This window comes from Dermacentor andersoni, chromosome 1 (genome assembly GCF_023375885.2).
Source record: "Dermacentor andersoni chromosome 1, qqDerAnde1_hic_scaffold, whole genome shotgun sequence".
NCBI classification, from domain to species: domain Eukaryota; kingdom Metazoa; phylum Arthropoda; class Arachnida; order Ixodida; family Ixodidae; genus Dermacentor; species Dermacentor andersoni.
In genome coordinates, this window is record NC_092814.1 from 182178647 (window position 1) to 182198166 (window position 19520).

General features: G+C 44.8%; 1 protein-coding gene across 1 annotated transcript in view; it reads right to left on the minus strand.

Annotated features, from left to right (window-relative positions):
* Positions 1-5096: 5096 nt before the first annotated feature.
* Positions 5097-19520, minus strand: part of LOC126547253 (uncharacterized) — a 70903-nt gene continuing 56479 nt past the window's right edge. The window contains exons 9-10 of the mRNA XM_050195207.3: positions 18250-18359; positions 5097-5614 (exon numbers count right to left, since the gene is read on the minus strand). Of these exons, the coding sequence (XP_050051164.1) occupies positions 5319-5614; positions 18250-18359 (406 nt within the window). The 3' untranslated portion in view covers positions 5097-5318. The remainder of the gene's footprint in view (positions 5615-18249; positions 18360-19520) is intronic.

Here is a 19520-nt window from a genome sequence, read left to right on the forward strand (position 1 = left end):
GTACCGGGCTCGCAGCATTAAAGAAAGGAAATGCGTGCAAGACAGATGATTATTTTTGTGTGGCAAGATACGACCCAAAGGGTGTAATTTTGTTTGTGTGACTGTCAATCTATTTTTTTTTTTTTAATGCGTTAGCATTTCTATGGCTACCCAACGAGGAAACCCGTCCGTTCGTCCTTACCGGTACTTAGACTACTGCTTTCAATATAGGGTCCGCAGCAGCGAGCGAATTGGCCTTCGTGCTGCCTCTCGCTTCAACGCAAACTACGAGCGAAAACATAGCGCACACGAAGCTATCGGCATTCGACACTCTCTCCCCATTGCACATCGCCTTCGAGGCAGGGCCCGCGCGTCTCGCTTCAACGCGAACCACCCGCCGTGGTTGCTCAGTGGCTATGGTGTTAGGCTGCTGAGCACGAGGTCGTGGGATCGAATCCCGGCCACGGCGGCCGCATTTCGATGGGGGCGAAATGCGAAAACACCCGTGTACTTAGATTTAGGTGCACGTTAAAGAACCCCAGGTGGTCGAAATTTCCCCAGTCCTCCACTACGGCGTGCCTCATAATCAGGAAGTGGTTTTAGCACGTAAAACCCCATAATTTAATTTTTTTTTAAGTCAACGCGAACTAAGCTGCGGGAACAGCGCACACGAAACTATCAGCACTCGGCGCACTATGTCCCTGTCGCTGATCGCTTTCGAGATAGGGGCCACGCGGTCGCGCCATACGCAGCCGCCGTCGGAGTACGGTTGATAATGGTTCGACGCGGATGGATGAAGCGCTAAAGCGCGATAACGGCTCATAATAATCGAATCAGCGCAGCTGGCGCCACCACCTGCCGTATTTTGCGTCAATTCACCTTGCGCCGCCGTCCGCAGCAGTTCATGTCGCCGCAACGCTGTCGTTTATACTAGTCGGATCAAGTTCCGTAACATTGATAATGACACCGGGCTGCGTGGAGATGAGAAAGTGGCACAATGCTTACGCATACTTAGTCAACTCCCACAGGAGCTTCTGCGTGATTTTCTTTTTTTACGTTTCGTGTCCGCTTGCGCCGCGTTTCCTCCTGCTCCTCTGCATCGCCCTCGTCGCTCTGTCCTCCCCTTGGCCGGCGTGCCTTGTGCCCGCTTGTGCCCGCTCGCTACATTTTTCTGCGATTTCCCCGCGGAAGTCACCTTATAATCGATATTTCGTCTCGCGCAGCTGCACTTATGCAGTATGCGTATACATGGAGTTCTATGGGTGGGCATACAGAAGCCAGATAATGCCGCGTTACAGCCGGTTCGGCACTATAAGAGGAAAGTTATAACTTGTCTAAGTATTTTGAGATATCCGTGTTACATTTTGACTGTCACAGCAAGTACACAAAATGCTATGAAGTCCTCTTAAGGGGCGTAGGCAAGTGGTTAGGCGGGTGTGTCAGTTTATTTTCCACACTGCAAGGGCAACGAAAAATCAGTTTTCTGGAACTTTTATTTTAATGCACTGATTCCAGAAAAAGAGACACTGTAAACAAATCCCGTAATCAAAAGCACATAAGTACATGTATCCATCCAGCAAAACATTTTCTCTTGAGAGCTTGTAAAACTTCCCAGAAAAAAAATGTGAGTCTCCAATTTAATCTCTAAAAGTTGCGTGAGCAATCCATCTAGACGGAACAGACGACAATCATCTGCAGTGTCAGTAACTGGAGTCCATGTGACAATGCTTCGTACATATCTTGAGACGGGTCACTATTGAATCAGCCCTCACGGTCACTTAAGGGGGGACACGGGTTTTAAAAACCGAAAATCGCGAGAAAAAAAATCGATTTCTGAGAACTACTTGTTTCAGCATCTAATACCCCTGTCACACGGCAAATCTAATGTCATTTCCAACAAATGACATTTGTGCCATTAATGTCATTATCACAGCGCGCTGTCACAGGGCGAAAACTAATGTCATTTGAAAATGACGACAATGACGATAGTAAAAAAAAAACACGCCTCAAACCCACTTTTGTCCAATAATTATTTTCCAATATGCGAAATTCCACTAGAATATGTGATCGTTGCTTTCAAACCGTAGCGTTCGATCACTAACTTTTCGACATTGCCAACAAAGTCGAGTCAAGCCAAGCCAAAGCTAAGGCAAGCAACAGTGCGAAGAGAACGATAGGCGCGTCCGCTACATCTGCTGAAGTAGTACGAGAAGGGCAGTTGCATGTCATCGCCGTTCTGATGTGCATGCGGGATCCTAATATCCTAATTCTTGGCGCGTACCACAGGAAAACACGTGCATGCTTTTACGCCAAGTAAATTGAAGCGGCCGCGGCCGATGCTCCGGTGCGAACCAACACAACTGCTGCAGCGAAAGCTAAAGACGGTTGTCTGGTCACTGGACTGAGAGTAGTTTTCTGTATTTACGCACGTGATGGACTTCAATGTCGTTAAAGCAATAATTAGGTAATAAAATTTATAGAACAATAGTGATTTTTTGTTAAAACGAAAAAGAAGCATGTACCCTTTGTGAAACACTGGTACTCTCATGGTGTCGAGGATTCACATTCGGTTCCAAACGAATGCGAATGAGTTTGGCGAACTCATTCGTTTGTGAATGTCATTTTCGACGAATGTCATTACGTTTTACCGTGTGACAGCAAACAAATGGCATTATCAGCGAATGTCATTCGTTGTAAATGACATTAGATTTGCCGTGTGACAGGGGTATAAAATACCCAATCTGCACCGTATCGAAACGATTAGACCAAAAACTCACCTCAAGTGTCTGAAAAAAATTTTGTCAGCGCGGACGTGAAAGGAGCCCAAAATCGCACAGAAACGCCGCAGTTCACGGTGCTATTTCTGGTCTTTCCTACCGCTGAACACCGCCATCTTGGTATCGTTCTTAATTGAAGCTCAAAGTTCCGCCTTTCAGTTCCTCGCATCCTCGCGGACGATGGCCGCAAAGAAAAAGCGCAAACGTAAAAACAATCAGGGGCCGGTCTGACGAAGCTCGAGATGCACGCGGCGCTCCTATTGGCTCAGTGCGCCAGCACGCTGATAGACGCCTTCAGATTGGCTGTCGCTATGGAAACTAGTGCGCTGACGCTGCCAGCGCAGCGCTCGTCTGCTAGGCCGGCCAGTGGGTCTGCTTCGAAAACTTGATACGCCGTTTCGTTGTTGATCGTATTGCGAACGTAAGCGGCAAATCGACCATTTCTAAAACAGTCGGTTTCGCCCGAAAGGCGAAGCATCGATTGCGACATCAAATTAGCAGACAGCTATACGAAGTAAGGATAGTAGTTTTATCGGCCATATAAACTTGTACATCTCACTCGATCACCGCGGAAACTGGCTGTCAAAACGCTGGCGTGAGGAAACGCGGCAGCAGATGCGAGCGAAGTGACATTCGTGTTGTCTAGCTTCAACATAAAGGGAGCGCCTCGAACACAGCACGCACAAAACTACGAGCCAACTAGACTCTGCTCCGAACGCCCAGGTTGCTATCTAGACACGGCCGCGAGAACCCGCGCAGCCGCCACATGCGCAGTTGCAGCCGAAGTAGAACACCGCCCCCCGGTGCCTCGCAACGTTCGGTGCCTCGCGCGCGATGGAAGTTTGTGCGCTTGCTCCCCGCTTTCGTCTTTCGTGCAGGCGAGATTGAGCGGCGATCGTCGACTCCTCTGACACGCGTTCACTCGCACATACAGCGTAAGGGCGCGCGGCGACGGTTATCGCTCTTGGACTTTGTGCGGAGCCTCAGGGCGACAGCAACGGCAGAAATGCGCTTAGAGTGTCCATATATTTGCTATCGCAATAAAAAAAAGTATCTGACACCGGGCGCGCGTCTGCGAAATGCGAAGCGCAAGCCGTATCTGCTTCCTTCGGCAAGAGGAGGCGGTTGTCCCAAGGTTCAGCCGAACCGATAAAATCGCGCCGGAGGTAAGTCACTGCGTTGTGCAATCTCATACTGCATCGGCAATAACGCAGCAGCGAAGCTAACCATTGCCCTTGGTTCTTGCGTGTGGGTTCGTGCATTCCAAATCCTGTTACGAGCCTATACGTGCGCCTAATGCCAATATCGGCGAAAGAATTTTGTCTTTAATTATATAGTACTTATTTCCTGGTTTTGAAGCTTGAAATTGATAATTTCCTTTTCTTTTTTGTTTTCAAGTGTACCTTTTTTAAGGTCTCACATTTCGAGATCAGCATTGTGTCCCTTCTACTCATTCAATTCTCGTCATTTGTTCCCCCTGAATGCTGTCGAGTCAGAGAGTGCACAAAAACTGACATAGTGTCTTAGGACACTGAAACATTTTGAAATCCTGTAGAAATCACCAACAAGAATTCACATTTGTAAAGCTGCAACATTAGACTTTCATAACTTAGGTAACGTGCAGACACAAACATCCTAATGCTAACTTGCAGTCTTTGAACATCCAGGAACACACCTGCTCACTTCTAAATGCAGTAAATTTTTTTGCAAATCAGATCCCAAATTTCTAACAAGAATTGCCGATTTTTTGTTGACTTTGGAAAAAATTTAATTCCATATTTGTAAGCCGCACACAAGATTGGACGTGTCCTGAAAGTTTCATGCGTATAGAGCGAATATCAAAAATAGTTGTTCTGGATGCCATGGCCCCTCATGTTTAATTCTGTTTTTTCTTTTGTGTGTACTTTTCCCAAAACCAATTTTGGGCTCCGTGCAATATACATGCCTCGATATCGCAACATTAAGAACAGATATAACTTTCCCCCTTTTTCTTTTTTTTTTTTGCAGAACGGAGCATAATGTATACTCTATGAAGTATAGCAAACAAATTTTTTTGTCTTCACTTTGGAAATTATTTTGCTACATCTTCTGCCACACGGTTGCCACATTTTGCAGACCTGTATTCAAAGGGCTGTAAAATATCAATGGCCAGATAAAAAAAGTGCTTGCTATCCTTCATTCCTTACTCTTTATGCTATCTAACCATGCCTTACCAATAATTTTTATTGTGCCATTTCTTTTCCATTGTGGCCTTAAACAATGGAAGTTAAATGTTAATTATCGTAGAAGCTGGTTAACCTACAGCAAAACTAATTACATATTTGAAATCAACACAAAACCTTAAGACTGGAAAACTTTATTAATATTGATGAAAAAAAATGATGAACATTATTTGAATAGCAGTATGTGTCTCCCATTAAGATGCAGCATAGGTCCCACCTTTTTCATTTTCACACTGAACTCAATGTGTACTGCAACTTCATTTTGCTGAACTGCAGAAATGACGATGCTGTGGAGCACTTTTCTATTTTGTGCCACAAATGATTTAGCACTTCACTGCTTTTAAACTTTTCTCTGCTTTGCAGATCCAGCAGTGTTTTTCACCTCTTTGCGCTTAGCATCAAACTTGGCCTTGGATGTCTTTGCATGCGCAGGTTTGCCTCCTTGCTTCTCAAATGGCTTTTTTCCAGACACTGTGTTTTGTTTTCTTTCAGACATTCTTGAGATTTGTTTTCTTTCAGACATTTCCGGAGTGCTTTTGCCAGGCTTGGAATCGGACAAATTGCCACGCTTCACTTGCTGCTGCCTGTCTTTCCTCTTCTTCCTTTTGATCTTCTTCTTCTTACCTTCACCAGCAGCTGCCAAGAAACAAAAGCACAAAACACAAAATGAATACACAAAGTGACTTGCATGACAAATATATATTTGTTAACCAGGCTGTGACCAGCACTGAGAAGATGCAAACGACACAAAGGCACGATGCTCATCACTGTTTTTCAGACCTTGCACAGTCAGCACATACAACTGAAATGCAAACCAAGGCTCAAAATTTAATAACCTTTTACCGTCGTTACGTCAGCTATTTGACCTCTTTAACATATACTGTCAGAAAGAAAATGCCTTCGCAAGAAATCCAACTGCATCATCAGAACGGCTTCTTCTGCAAGCCGCACTCTAAATTTTTATAGAGCATCTGGCGGGGCAAACCGTTTAGCCCCTTGCTAAAACGATATGTAATGAAAACATGTTTATAATGTTATCGCTTATATCCTTGCAACCATACTACGCATGTGCCTTACTTTTGAGTCGGTGTATAGAGGAAAGAAGTCATTACTCATCAAGCATGTGTCGCGTGCACAGATGGTGGCGGCAGCATGCCACACATGATGCAATCAGAGCTAAATCTAGCCTCTCACTCGGCGTTTAGAGAGGCACATATAGGCAATACGTTTGTCGATCCGAGTGGAAGTGGTCGCGTTTAAGAGAGCTCACTCAGCCATAGTAGGTAGGTATACCATATAGACTTGTGTAAGGGCCACGCTTTTTTTTCACGATTTTGACAAGGAGCGGCCCACAAGATCAGGCCATTTGGTCAAATTTTTCCCACAAGTTCCAGGAACTTGCACGCTTTCCCACAGAAAGCCTTCGTCGATTTCTTTGTTGTGGAGAGCTCCTCTTTCTGCTTCAGCCACCGACATACGCTCTTGTCGTCGACGCAGACGTGACCTGCCGTGCTCCTCAGCGTATGCAACGACTTTGAGCATGACAATAGAATATGATCGTTCTTCGGCTGGAAATTTCTTTTCCAACAAATTTTGGGCTCCCAAGTTGGGGATGCAGCAGCCCATATGCTTGAGATTATATGGCAATCCATCAAACTCAAACCAGTGCTCATCAGGAGTTATATAAGACCTACAAGTGCGCAACTATCTGCAGAAATTTCACACTTGCTCGGTTAGGCATCCCCGTGTTCGACATCCATAGTCCAGAAATGGCATAAAGAGACTCTGGCACCAAGAGAGGGGGACACTAATTCGCACCCAACACCCTTGACCACAGAAGGCCTACTACAAACAGGGAGCGAGCACGATTGCAATCTTACACCATAGGACCCCCACTAGCAGTATTATAAGTTAACAGGTTGTCTACCAAGTTGACATTTCCAAATTCCCCGAGTTTTCCAGGTTTTCCCTGAGTGCCTTTGCAAGATTCCCCGAGTGACACAGAACTTTGTTATATGCTAAGTCGGGCTGACACTCTCTAGTAAGCATGTTAAAAATTAAAAACGACCTAATTCAGTTTGAATAGTAAGGAGTAGCGTTTATTTTATTCAAAAGAAAACAAAAGGGAAGGGTTAGTGAAATGCGCAGCGAAGAAAATATCTTCGAAAAAAATAATAAAGCCCATTGCAAATCCAGTCGAACATTCTCAAATATGAATAGAAAGGAGATGCATACAGAGGCAAATATTTTCGAATACAGTAAAATACCACTTGAGCAAACTTCATTTAAACAAAGTATTCAGTTGTACGAACTTTTTTTAAAACCCCCACCGTCGCGCCATTGAACCCTATGCAAACGCCCTTCAGTTTAACGAAATTCAGTGCAGTGCGCATTTCACTTCTACGAACAGTTTCCGAGGCTCCATGCCATGTCTCCTAGGTCATACTGAGCACTTCAACAAGTATAAACCGCCCTTTTTGCCACGCTTTTTTACGTTGAGAACCGCGCCGACCACGCTCCATTACTGCGTTACCGCTTACCGCCGCCATTTAGCGGTTTAGCTTTGAACTGGATTGGCTACCTAAGCCGTAGCCAGCCGAAACCATTGCTGTTTTTTTCACGTTTAGTGCGTTTAGTTGGCTCCACAGCCATAGCTAGCCAGAGCTAGAGCCAGCCACAGCTTCAGCCGTACTAGGCCTATTCGTCCTAGCCTCAAGGAAGTGTGCGCATGCTAGTTAACCATGAGCGGCAAACGAAAGCGCCTGACACTTGACGAAAAACGGGACATTTTATGTAGGCTGGACTCCGGGCAGCGTCAACTTGACATTGCAAAGGCATTTGGGATCCCTGCATCGTCACTGTCTACAATTAAGAGCCAGCGCTAAGCAATCACGGCCGCATCGGAAAGCGCACAGTGACAAAAAAATGTGTTGATAAACAATTTGACCACCAGTTCTATCGTTTTTACATAACGGCAACAAGCTGTCGCACGCTTGCTTATTTCAGTTAGTGAACTTTCACTTTAACAAACTTTTCCCTGGGGTCCCTTGAAGTTAGTTCAAGTGAAGTTTCACTGTATGAGCTATTTCTATCAACTGATAGCAAGCTGATTGGTATGAGGCCCAAACTTTGCCACAAGTGAGATTCTCTCCCAACAGCTAGTAAATCAATCTCAACTGTCCTGACATACTCTCAAGCCGCACACAATGCCTCAGTGTTGCGTTTCACTGCTTTAAAGAGTTTGTTTTGGTTTGTATGAGGCACACCTGCATCTTGGCAACTTTGTTTTTCTTGAACTCAAGCTCCTTCAAAGAAGCAATGACACACTTCCTTTCTTGTTCATTCCTCAATGTGTGGGCCCTTTGCATTCTCATCCTCCTTCCGCCGTGCCTTTGCTTCACGGACCATTTGAAGCATCCTCTTGGTCAGTTGTACTGTTAACATCCGATTAATTTGACTCCCTAGGGGCCGCGAAAATGTCCGAAAAAATTGGGCAGTTCAATAAAACGAATGTATGCCTTTTAATGCCTATGGCTAAAATCGCCGTAGGCACTTCTGAAAAAGCTTTGAAGGCCTGCCAGTACACTTATTAGGCATATCTGTGTTCATATCGTGACATGAGATGGTGGGTGCACACATGTATAATTAAGGAATACCTACTGTGTCACGTGACAATTGCCCCTCCCAATACTTATGCTTCACCGCAATACTTTTGCGTATGCTTCACAGCGTAACATTGCTATAATAAGGCGAAGCTGACTTTCGGGAACCGGCATTATGCAACGCACCGTGCATTCCAAGCTTCGAAGCCAATTGCGAGGACCACAAAGGCAGAGTCGGTGCCATTGCTGACAGCGGCGAATTCTTTCAATGAAAAACATGGCACCGAACAGCAAGAAGCTTAAAGGGACACTAAAGGCAAATTCTAAGTCGACGTGGACTGTTTTAACTACCGTTCCAGAAACCTCGCAACGCTTGTTTCGTGTCAAGAAAAGACTTGGCTTACGAGAAAATTGCATCTGAAGGGTCTGAATACCTTTTTCGTAGTTCAAATCCCCCGACACTCAACCAGGGGAGTGGTGACGTTACATACGCCATCACCACCCTTTGCTGCCGTCGGTGAGTAAAACGGCGCACGACAGACGGCCGTACCGAGCCAAGAAAGAGCGGTGGATTTACCGCTGCAGCTGCTTTTTGGTCAAGTGGCATAGACTGTTCGGGCATCTCGCGACATCACATGGAATTCTCTGCTATTTACAGTTTGTGCGAGTCTCGCGTGCCAGCAAAACCAGCGCAGCACCACGGAATCAAGCGAAAACAAAACCTTTTGACCAACCGCATTGTTGTCACGATTAATTTCAATGAGTTCATTTTTTCTAAAAATAAAATATAACTGGACAAATAGCATTTCGTCTTATAATACAATACAAGAATGTTTCTTGCAACAAATGGCTGAGTACTAGCGACAGAATTTTTAAATTAACTGAGGAGTGCTTTCGTCATCGAGCATGTACTTGAATGTCCCGCGGGAGTCTCTAATCACGTCCTGCATTTACCTTAATTTCTCGATTATTAAGGCTCTGTTCGTGATAATTTTGACCCCTTAGTGAGCACTAATCTATCACTTTAGCTTGACTGAATGTTTGCCTTTAGTGCCCTTTTAATAGCGAACGTCAAAGCAGCTAGGCCTAGCATTGCCGTGGTGGTGGCTACGGCCAACGTTAGCTACGGCTGCCAGTGGATCTGCATGCAAAAGTACCGGTTCGAGGTGGCGAGGTAATAAAAATGGCGGCAGTGGTGGCTTTGATTAATGCCGTTTCGAACCTGTGGTCCTAGCAAAAAGTTCAGAAAATCGGACGGCGAAGGGTTCTTGCGTTCATTCTTATACATTAGCTCTATGGGGTACGTGGTCTGGACACCCAATAAGCGTCCTGAAAGTCAATCGTTGACTGTGCATTGGCAACTCCTCCAGCCGACGACATGGCGTCAATGACAATGTGTTGAGATTCCTCTCTTTTACTCGAGCCAGCATTATTGCAACATTAGTTCCTTTTCGATAAAATTACAGCTAATTTTCCTTGATAAAAGCACAAATTCCCCGAGTTTTCCCTGAGTATTTCCAGACTACTCAAAATCCCCAAGAATTCCCGGTTTTCCTGGTTGGTAAACACCCTGGTTTAGCACTTAAGCTCTCAAATGCGTGAATAGATGTCATGCACTTTGATATCGCTGTACAGAAGAAAAAAGCCATTATTCGATCGTGCACATGTCGAGTGTGCAGATGGCGCCGTTGTCTCACCATGCATGACACAATCGGAGGTAAATTTAGCCTTGCACATGGCATTCAGAGAGGAGTAGCACAGCCCTATGTTTATCCATCCGAGCATCAACAGCCGTGCTCGAGAGAGCTCACTATGCCACAGTAAGTATAATTTATCACTCATACGAGTGCTAATCAGGATTGATAAGGCCCACAAGCATGCAAAGTGTTGCAGAAATTTCATGTTTGCTCGGCTATGGGCCCTTTGCGTTCAGTGCGTATGGTCCAGAAATGGCGTGAAGAGACTCACGCAGTAAGTCAAAGGGATACCGAACCAATCTGACCATGATAGAACCTGTAAGTCTTCATAGGGAGCACAAGCGCAGGTGGTTGAGGCAAGCGCACGAACCCCAACCATCTACAAGTGCGGAGGGCTCGAGAGGGGCAGGCAGACTCGGGTGCAACTAAAGTCGACGACCGACAATTTGGACTCTACGGGAAACGTAAATGAGTTTGAACTATCGAATGTCCAAAACAACTAATGTGTCCACAAAAGATAACTGTTTTTACGTTTTAAGGCCCCTGCGCATGGAATAGGTGGTCGATGCGCTGCTGCACACACTTCCGCTTACGTGCAACCAAGTACGGCTGTATATCTGCCAGTTTTGAGTTTCGCTGTACACCGATGCAAGGACTGGAAAGACTCGAGTCAGATCCGCATGTGGAAGACTCCGGAGCACACAGCACATCATCATCCGAGTCAGAGTCGCTGTTTGACAGTAAGAGAACTTGCTCAATTATTCCGTCATTGTTCAGTTTGGCACACGACGAAACCGCGCTGTCGACCCCCATCTGCAAAGTCTTCAAATCTAATGGCGGCAGGAATCGGCACACCGCAGCCCAGCAGGTCATCAATGCTGTCCGCGTCTGAGCTTGTGGTAGGCAGCAGTTCAGCCTCTTCAGTTGCGGAGTCGGGCTTATGCAGACTGCGGCTTGAAACTCTTCTGGAGTCTGACTGCGAGATGCCATTTGACACCGCCTATCTATAACTTCACGAGAAAGACTTGTTGGAGCCAACAGAGTGCTGTCTGGAACACAAACTAAACAAACAAGCACAAAATGGCAGAACGCTGTGCACAAGGCAAACTCAACAAACAGAGTGGCGATAGCAGGCCATGCGCGGGTGTAGTGTGTACTAGAATACGGTTGGTTGGGGCGGCGCATGGTTAGCAGCGAGGCATGTGACGATGAAAAATACTGTGGCAGCACTGCGATCGAAGTAGATTGGGCTACATCAAGGTCGCGCCGCTGGAAAATGCTGGCGATACTTCTCGGAAGGGTCATTCGTACTACTCTGCACACTGTTAAATGCGTTCAGGCTGCTCCAACGGTGTTTATAATTGGATATGAATTGGATAATCTCTGGACCCGGACAGGCCGCCAATGGAAACTGACCCTTGCAACCTTTAACGCCCGAACTCTTTCACGTGAGGCTAACTTAGCATGACTCTTTGAGGAACTATCAGGCATTGTTTGTGATTTCATTGGCCTTAGCGAGGTTAGAACTGGTGAGGCTTCCACAGTGTTGACTAACAGCCACATCCTCTGCTATAGAAGACTACCAATTAGATGCAGTTCGGAGTAGGATTCGTAATCCATAAGGACATAGCGGGCAACATTGACAAATTCTACAGCAATAATGAGAGGGTAGCAGTAGTCATAATAAAGCTGAATAGGAGGTATACAATAAAGGTAGTACAAGCCTACACTCCAACCTCCAGCCATGATGATGATGAAGTAGATCAGTTTTATGAAGACGTGGAATTAGCCATGAGAAAAGTGCAACTCGGCATACTGTACTAATGGGCGACTTCAATTTCAAAAGTGAGAAATAAGCAGGCTGGTGAACTACCAAATGGCAATTACGGCGTCGGCTCTAGAAACACTAGAGGAAGGACGCTGGTAGAATTCACAGAAAGGAATAAGCTACGAATAATGAACACCTTCTTCAGAAAGCGCAGCAACAAAAAGTGGACCTGGAAAAGCCCTAATGGTCAAACAAGGAATGAAATCAATTTCATACTTTCTGCCGATCCCCGCATAGTGCATGATCTAGAAGTGTTAGGGTGAAGTGCAGTGATCATAGGTTAGTGAGGTTTAGGATTTATCTCAACATGAAGACAGAAAGAGTAAAATTAGTTAAGAAGAACAGGCCAACTTACACGCAGTGAGGGTAAAAGCAGACCAATTCAAGCTAGTGCTTGCAAACAGACATTCAGCCTTAGAACAGAGAGATGATGATGACATAGAGCTAATGAATGAAACCGGAACTAGGTTGGCGTCAAAGGCAGCAATTGAAGTGGGAGGCAAGGTACGAAAGCAACCAGTAGGCAAGCTCTCCCAAGTAACAAAGGACCTAATAAAGAAACGGCAAAGAATGAAAGTGTCCAACTGAAGAGATCAGATAGAATTCGCAGGACTGTTAAAACTGATCAACAAGATGAAAATAAGGGATATTCGAAATTATAACGCGAGTCAGACTGAGGAAGCAGTAAAAAATGGACGCAGCATGAAATCAATGAAAAGGAAACTTGGCATAGGACAAACCAATATGTATGCACTGAAAGATAAGCAGGGTAGTATCATCAGCAATCTCGAAGATATAGTAAAAGCAGCTGAATAATTCTATACTGACCTGTACAGTACTTCCATTCAGAGTACTAATGAATAGCTTAAAGAGGCTCCTTCTGTAACTAGCCATGAAGTTAGAAGGGCCTTGGAAAACATGAAATGGGGAAAAGCGGCAGATGATGGAATAACAGTCGATTCAATCAAAGATGGAAGGCACATCACGTTTGAAAAGCTTGCGACCCTTTATACGAAATGTCTCACGACTTCAAGGGTCCCAGAGAGCTGGAGGAATGCCAACATTTTACTAATCTACAAAAAGGGAGATGTTAAAGAATTGAAAAATTATAGGCCCATTAGCTTACTTCCAGTATTGTATAAAATATTCATGAAGATAATTTCCAATAGAATAAGGGCAGTACTTGACTTCAGTTAACCAAGGGAACAGGCTGGCTTCATGAAGGGATACTGTACAATGGATCATATCCATGTCATCAGTTAGTCAGTTGGGGTTTAATGGCGCAAAGGCTACTCAGGCCATGCTGTGCCAGTCAGAAGTCCGTAACGCAACACAACGTTAAAGCAGGTAAACCTGCCTTCCATTATAGTTGATGTAAATAATCAGTAGTCTCTAAAAAGTCAAACAAGTTAGTATATGGCACTAGCGGGTCATCTGCCAGTAATAGGGCAGGGTGTAAAGGTATATGTAAATTACATAGGTTGTGTAAAAGCTTCCGTCTCTGTGTTTCAAAGTGTGGACATATCATAAAGACATGTTATTGTAAGCGGTTCATTGCATTTTTTGCAAGTCGGCGGATTTCTTTTCGGAGGAGAAAATTGTGTGTTAGATGTGTGTGTCCAATCCGAAGACGACAGAGATCACCTCATAAAACCGTTCCTGATGAGTACACAACTTTTTTGTCCCTGATGAGTGCATGACGAAATTTTTGTCCAGTCCACGCTTAACAACAACAACGAACAAAAAAAAAAACACAAATGCAGCGTGGTAGCCTAATTAGTTGCTACATAGTAGATATGGCGTTTCGCTGCTAAACTCGAGCTCACGGGTTCAAACCAGGTCGCCGAATTCGATGGGAATGAAATGAAAAAGCACTCGAGTACTCCTGTTTAGATGCACCTTAAAGAAACCAAGGTGGTGAGAATTGTCTCAAAAACATATCGCCAGCTGCAAAACGGCAGAATTTGTTCAATAAAAAAAAAGGTGGTTGCGTCCTGGGCTTTCTTCTGGTGTGTAAAATAAAGAAATTATTCTCGAGAGCGATTCCTGAGACAAACATGTTACGCTTATCTTATATTCTCTATCTTACAACAATAGATTTAGGTATGAAATTACCTAAATGCATTGTTGTTCCTAAATGTACGTCCGCTCAACTAAGCAGCTTCAGTATTGTAAACGGCTGCATCCATGGCTGTTTTCCATGGTGAAATAACCCGCTTACTACAATGTCCCGATGCCACATTATCGTTTATAACGATGAAGTCTGGCTGCTGAGTGTCCGAGCCGAAAGGTAGTGAAATGCGAAATCCTTGAAAAGCAAAAAAGAAAACGAGAAATTTGAGCTGCTGCATGTTGGGCCACTCCTTCAACAGCCGCCGTGCGTTCATTTTCCAGCCATCTCCGAGCGCCTCTCTCCCGTCACCTTTCCACCCCTCCGAACATGAATTGGCTGCGCCAACTGCGGTGCTCACAGATTGCTCACATGTTGCTCACTTGCTTTTCGTTCAGCGCAGTTCTGCTAACGGCTTATTCGCTCGCGTTAGTCTTTGTTGGTTGCGTAGAAATCGTTCCTGGCCACGCAGTTTCTCAGCCTCGTTTGACCAACAGTTGGTTTGACTCGCCGCTGAAATGGGAGATGGCTGATGCGCCCGCTGATCATCGGCAATGAACGACGTTGCCGGTGAAAAAGCGCACGGCTATAGATTTGGAAACTAAGAGCTTCTAACTGATGAAGCGATTGTTGCGACGACGACGACGACAGCGATGACGCGGTAGGGTAGGCAGCCTCAACGTTGTCCTCAAAGGAAACCCGGCAGATGATTCAGTCCCCTCCGGGGCTTCGTTTTCGCGAGGAACCTTCCGTTGCACTACGTGGAGCACTTGGATGCCTTGGAGAAGGATGTCGGCAAGCTTCGCGTAAAGCATGCAAAACTGACGGACACAGGGTTTTCTCGTGCAAGCCAGTGAGAAGTATATGGCGAGATGCTTGTGGCAATCTCGCCCGAGCGTTTCTTCTAGATTTCTCAAGCTGACAGGCTGCCGCGGCAGCCTTCTCACAATTTCGACAAGGCCCCTTTTGGGGTCACCAAAGCGATGCCTCAGTGGTGCTCGCATATCGCTTGGCACCCATGACCTCTCTTTGCAGTTGTTATGGCAGTGCCATTCTTTAACGCCAACAGCTGCGGCTTGTTAGACGTGATCGGCGCCCCCAGGAAGCAGCTAAACGAGTGAACACAATCAGCAGCCGAGTGAAGGAAAGTGGTGGGAAGGGGCACTGGCCTCCCCACAATTATAGGTTTCTCACATCAGGTCTATCATCCCCCTATTTTGATTTTTTAATGCAACCTGGTTATAACAATTATCGGTTATAACAATGGAATTTTCATGGCACATAAATATTGTCATAAGTGGGTTCAATTGTACATTGGTAAAGACTTCCCAGACTCCTTGATCCAGTCTGAGTACATAGGCAATGCATTTTTGCTAACACTGTTGTTCGTATTAACGTTCAGTAATTGCCTTAATTCCTTTTCTCGGAAAGTCTGTTGGTTCACCTGGGGCTGGTACAGCTTTTCAAAGAAACCCGCTTATTCTGGTCGGGAGTTTTCATTTTTTTTTTCAACCAGTGCATTTAAAATATTTGATAATTTTTCTTAGACTTGTATGTCTTCGATATATATGTCTATGTACCCTTAGATTTACCTAGAAGTGCATTGGTCATCTGCCTGGCTTTGTGCTACGCAGCCAATAAACCTGGTTTATTTCAGTATAATATTGTTTTCTTTGATCATTGTCCCTGATCGATATTCCACCAACAAGAAGAGAGCGTAAAATGACACGATATCAAATTTCCTTTCGTAACATCACATTGCAGATAGGCGGCTTCTGTGGCAAAAATTGCTTGTTACCTTTAGAAAACAGTGCTAGAAATAACAGTTCACCTAGTTAAAACTACAAATGGTAAAGGCTGACAAGAGTCACAGGCGCACCAGAGCAAATAAAACTATAAAAATTTTTAGTGCACAGACATTCTGCAAGATAAACTGGGTGTCCGCGCTCACTGGCAGACGACACACTTGACAACGGCAGCAAAATTGAAGACGTCATGTTGTATAACCCATGCGGCAAATAAGTATGCATAGCAAAAAGGTGTCAATATAAGTTTGCAGTTGAAATAAAGCACCATTATAAGATTGTACACGTGCAATCGGTCTCAACGCCTAAACCGAATTTATGTTGAATATACCGTGAAGTGCATCTCCACCGAAATCTAGTTCACTCGCAGCGCCCTCACAAAATTTTTCCACATGCGGCAGCTCAGCGGGAGAGTGCCATTCGTCCCAGTGAACCATTGTCTAGTACACTCTAGTGGGGGTGCTGGAAAAGGATGTGATGATCGCGATGTTGGTGCGACCTCACAATTCAGGCAAAGCCTCCAAGATCGGCAGTTGCAGTTAAATACCAGAGGCGTAGAGCAGCGATCAAGACAAGGCCTCAGAGATTACCATATAGCGGGTAATCTCTGAGGCCACACTTGAGGTCGAGGTTGCCAGAGGAGATAATGGCGGCAGAGTTGGCGCACGCTTCCCGCGGACGAAGTCCGGATAATCGAATGTAGAGCTGGTGGCTGTCCTAAATATCGGTCGTCTTTACACATTAAGTCTATGGGCCCCGGCCATTGGCGGTGCCGCGAAGCTGTCCAAATTACTGAGCATGTCCGGATTATCGGTGTCTGATTTATTGATCACACCCCTGAATTTTGTCGTCAAAATTCATTATTTTTCTTCCACATGTAATGATCGCACCCTGAACTTGTCGCAGCGATATGTCGTGTGCCAAGTCTAACTAATGATGATCATACTTACCATCTGTCGGATGCTACGCAAACAACTCTTGAAGGCATACCAAGCCGTCTGCACGCACCCAACATTCTTAAGCAGATGCCCCATTTCATTCCTTTTATCACTTTCAGCGCTTCCATAAAAAAAAAAAAGCTACAACCAAACTTGCCTCGGCTTTATTATTTGTAGGGTTCGTAATGGTTTTGGTCAACAACAACAACGTAAAGGGCGCCTTTCGATTCTTCTTGTCTGCACTCGTGGGCATGCAACAAATCGCGAGCGGCAACAATAGTTTACACTGATACATTAGAAGTGTACCCTATTCATACGCCGGCGCTTGTAACGCAACTAAGATATTGGCCCACCCTTAGTGGAAGCGTGCCGTATTAAGATAGCGTGACGACAAATGCGGCAGTTTCTGCAGCATGCCCACCATGCGTTTCTATGTCACTGGCAGCTAAGCGTGCCCATCTCTGTTTCTGTCCCCTCAAAGTGGACATGGCTACGTTATTGTCGAAAACTTGCCGATATTAATTATATTATTCATTACTTATACGGAAGAAACTGTTTCAATGTGCGTGATGTACTCACGAGAAGAAAAATATTCGCGTTCGGCTTGCTCCGCCAGCCGCCATTTTCGTTTTGGTGTCCCGCACTGACAGCGGCAGCCGCCTGCTTGTCATCCCGCAGCAAATGTGGGATGAAAAATGTTTCTTTTCGTGGGAAATTTAACCCGCGTAATGATCGCAGCCCTGAATTTGCGTCAATTTTGTTTAGAAAGAAGTGCGATTATTATGCAAGTAAATACGGTAGATTCAAATCGAAGGCTTGCAGAAAACTAGCCCGGCATTCAACCTGTGGCACATCTGTGTTAATTGGAAAGTGCAAGCAAAACCACATTTTTCCTTTTCCAAGAAGGAAGAGAGAGGAAGGAGGGAATGGCACGCATTTTGTTTAAACTTGCTCTAAGCATATACCTTCTCAGGGATACATAAGCACTTAAGTAACAAGGGTTTAACTTTAGACTTAGCACACCAAGCAGCAGCAAACTTTGAACAGCAAATATTGACAAGCAACATACTATATGTAAAGTACATGAGCATTTTTGGATTTTGCTGCCATCTCACACGGACAGCTCAGTAGTCAGAACCTACTCTATATCTGTAACAGAACACTTTTTCCTACATTGATGCCAACAGTGATGTAATCACGAACAGAGAGTCTTAACTACAGGCTGAAAGTATTGAATAACTGCATTCAGATTTCTGTCGCACTATGTTCAGGTACCCAAAGAAATGCTCACGCTTTAGGCGGTAGGAGAACTTGAGTGGATGCCCATCCATGTAATGGCATGCGTTGTTCTTGAGGGCAGCCAGCAATGCATCCTTGCTCTCAAAGGTCACCAAGGTGTAGCTGTGTCAGAAAGGGTTGTATTTAGATGTCAGCAACAAATTGTCACAAAGAAGCTAAGCCATTTTATTGGAGAAAGCAGTTTAGCCAAATTCCAAACCAGCACACTCCAGCAGTGAGAGGTGCTTATGTTATGTGCTAAAACAAAACACAGACATTGGAAAAATGTATAGCTAGTTGGCATAATCGTACCATACTCGGTAACAACCTCAAAATTCAGTAAAAGCTCTGTCCACAAAACTGCAGTGTGCTTGCCCTCTGGCTTCAAAGCATAGTTTCAGAGGCTCCCTGATATTGCAAGAAGTTTGCCTATGCTGTGATCCTACAAAAATGAACAACTGTAATCATCTGGTGCACCTACACAAATTCGCCGAGCTGCACAGAGGCGTACTTGCCACTGCAGAAGTAGGACGTCACTAAATGTGGCTAGTAAAACTGAACAGACTGGTGGGCTAGTTAGTACTGCATAACTTGAGGCAAAGTGCAAAATAGCATGTAGATCAACAGAAAGCTCTGTCTTCATTCCCTTCTGTTGTCCTACGTGCTATTTTGCGCTTTGCCTCAACTTAGTAAAAGTGCCGTAGTCTTTAACCATTCCATATAGAGCTCTATGCAGCCTGTGCATTATTGCATCTGTATTTCATCTTGAGATAAAACAAGAGCAAGCGATAAGGCAAACTAACATCCGTCTCTTTAGACAAATCAAAAGATCTCCTGCATTCTGTATTCACTCATATTTCTCATAGCCGAAAGGAACTCATCTCTAATCAGGGCCTAAGAATGTGCATGTTTAAAAAGATACAACACTGTTTGTTACAAAATTTGCCGAATATACTGTCTTACCACAACTACACTGCTTCAGCTGAGGTTATGAGTGGCTAAATTGTGGGTCAATATTTTCCATATACAACTGGCCAGGCAGTAGTTATGGTACATCAATACTGCACTAGTTTTGCTAAAGTAGGGACTTTTCACAAACTTGAAAATCTGCAATTCTTTAAAATGAACCCGGCTAATATGTGTATCAGTGATGCCCATGGTTGGTGCAACGGCTGACAAAATGGCTTTTTTCATGTGGCTCTAAGATTCTGTCGCTTTAGACACTCATGGTTTAGGTAGTAATTTATTAGAGTCCAACTTCACTTGGCAAAAAGCCTGATGTGT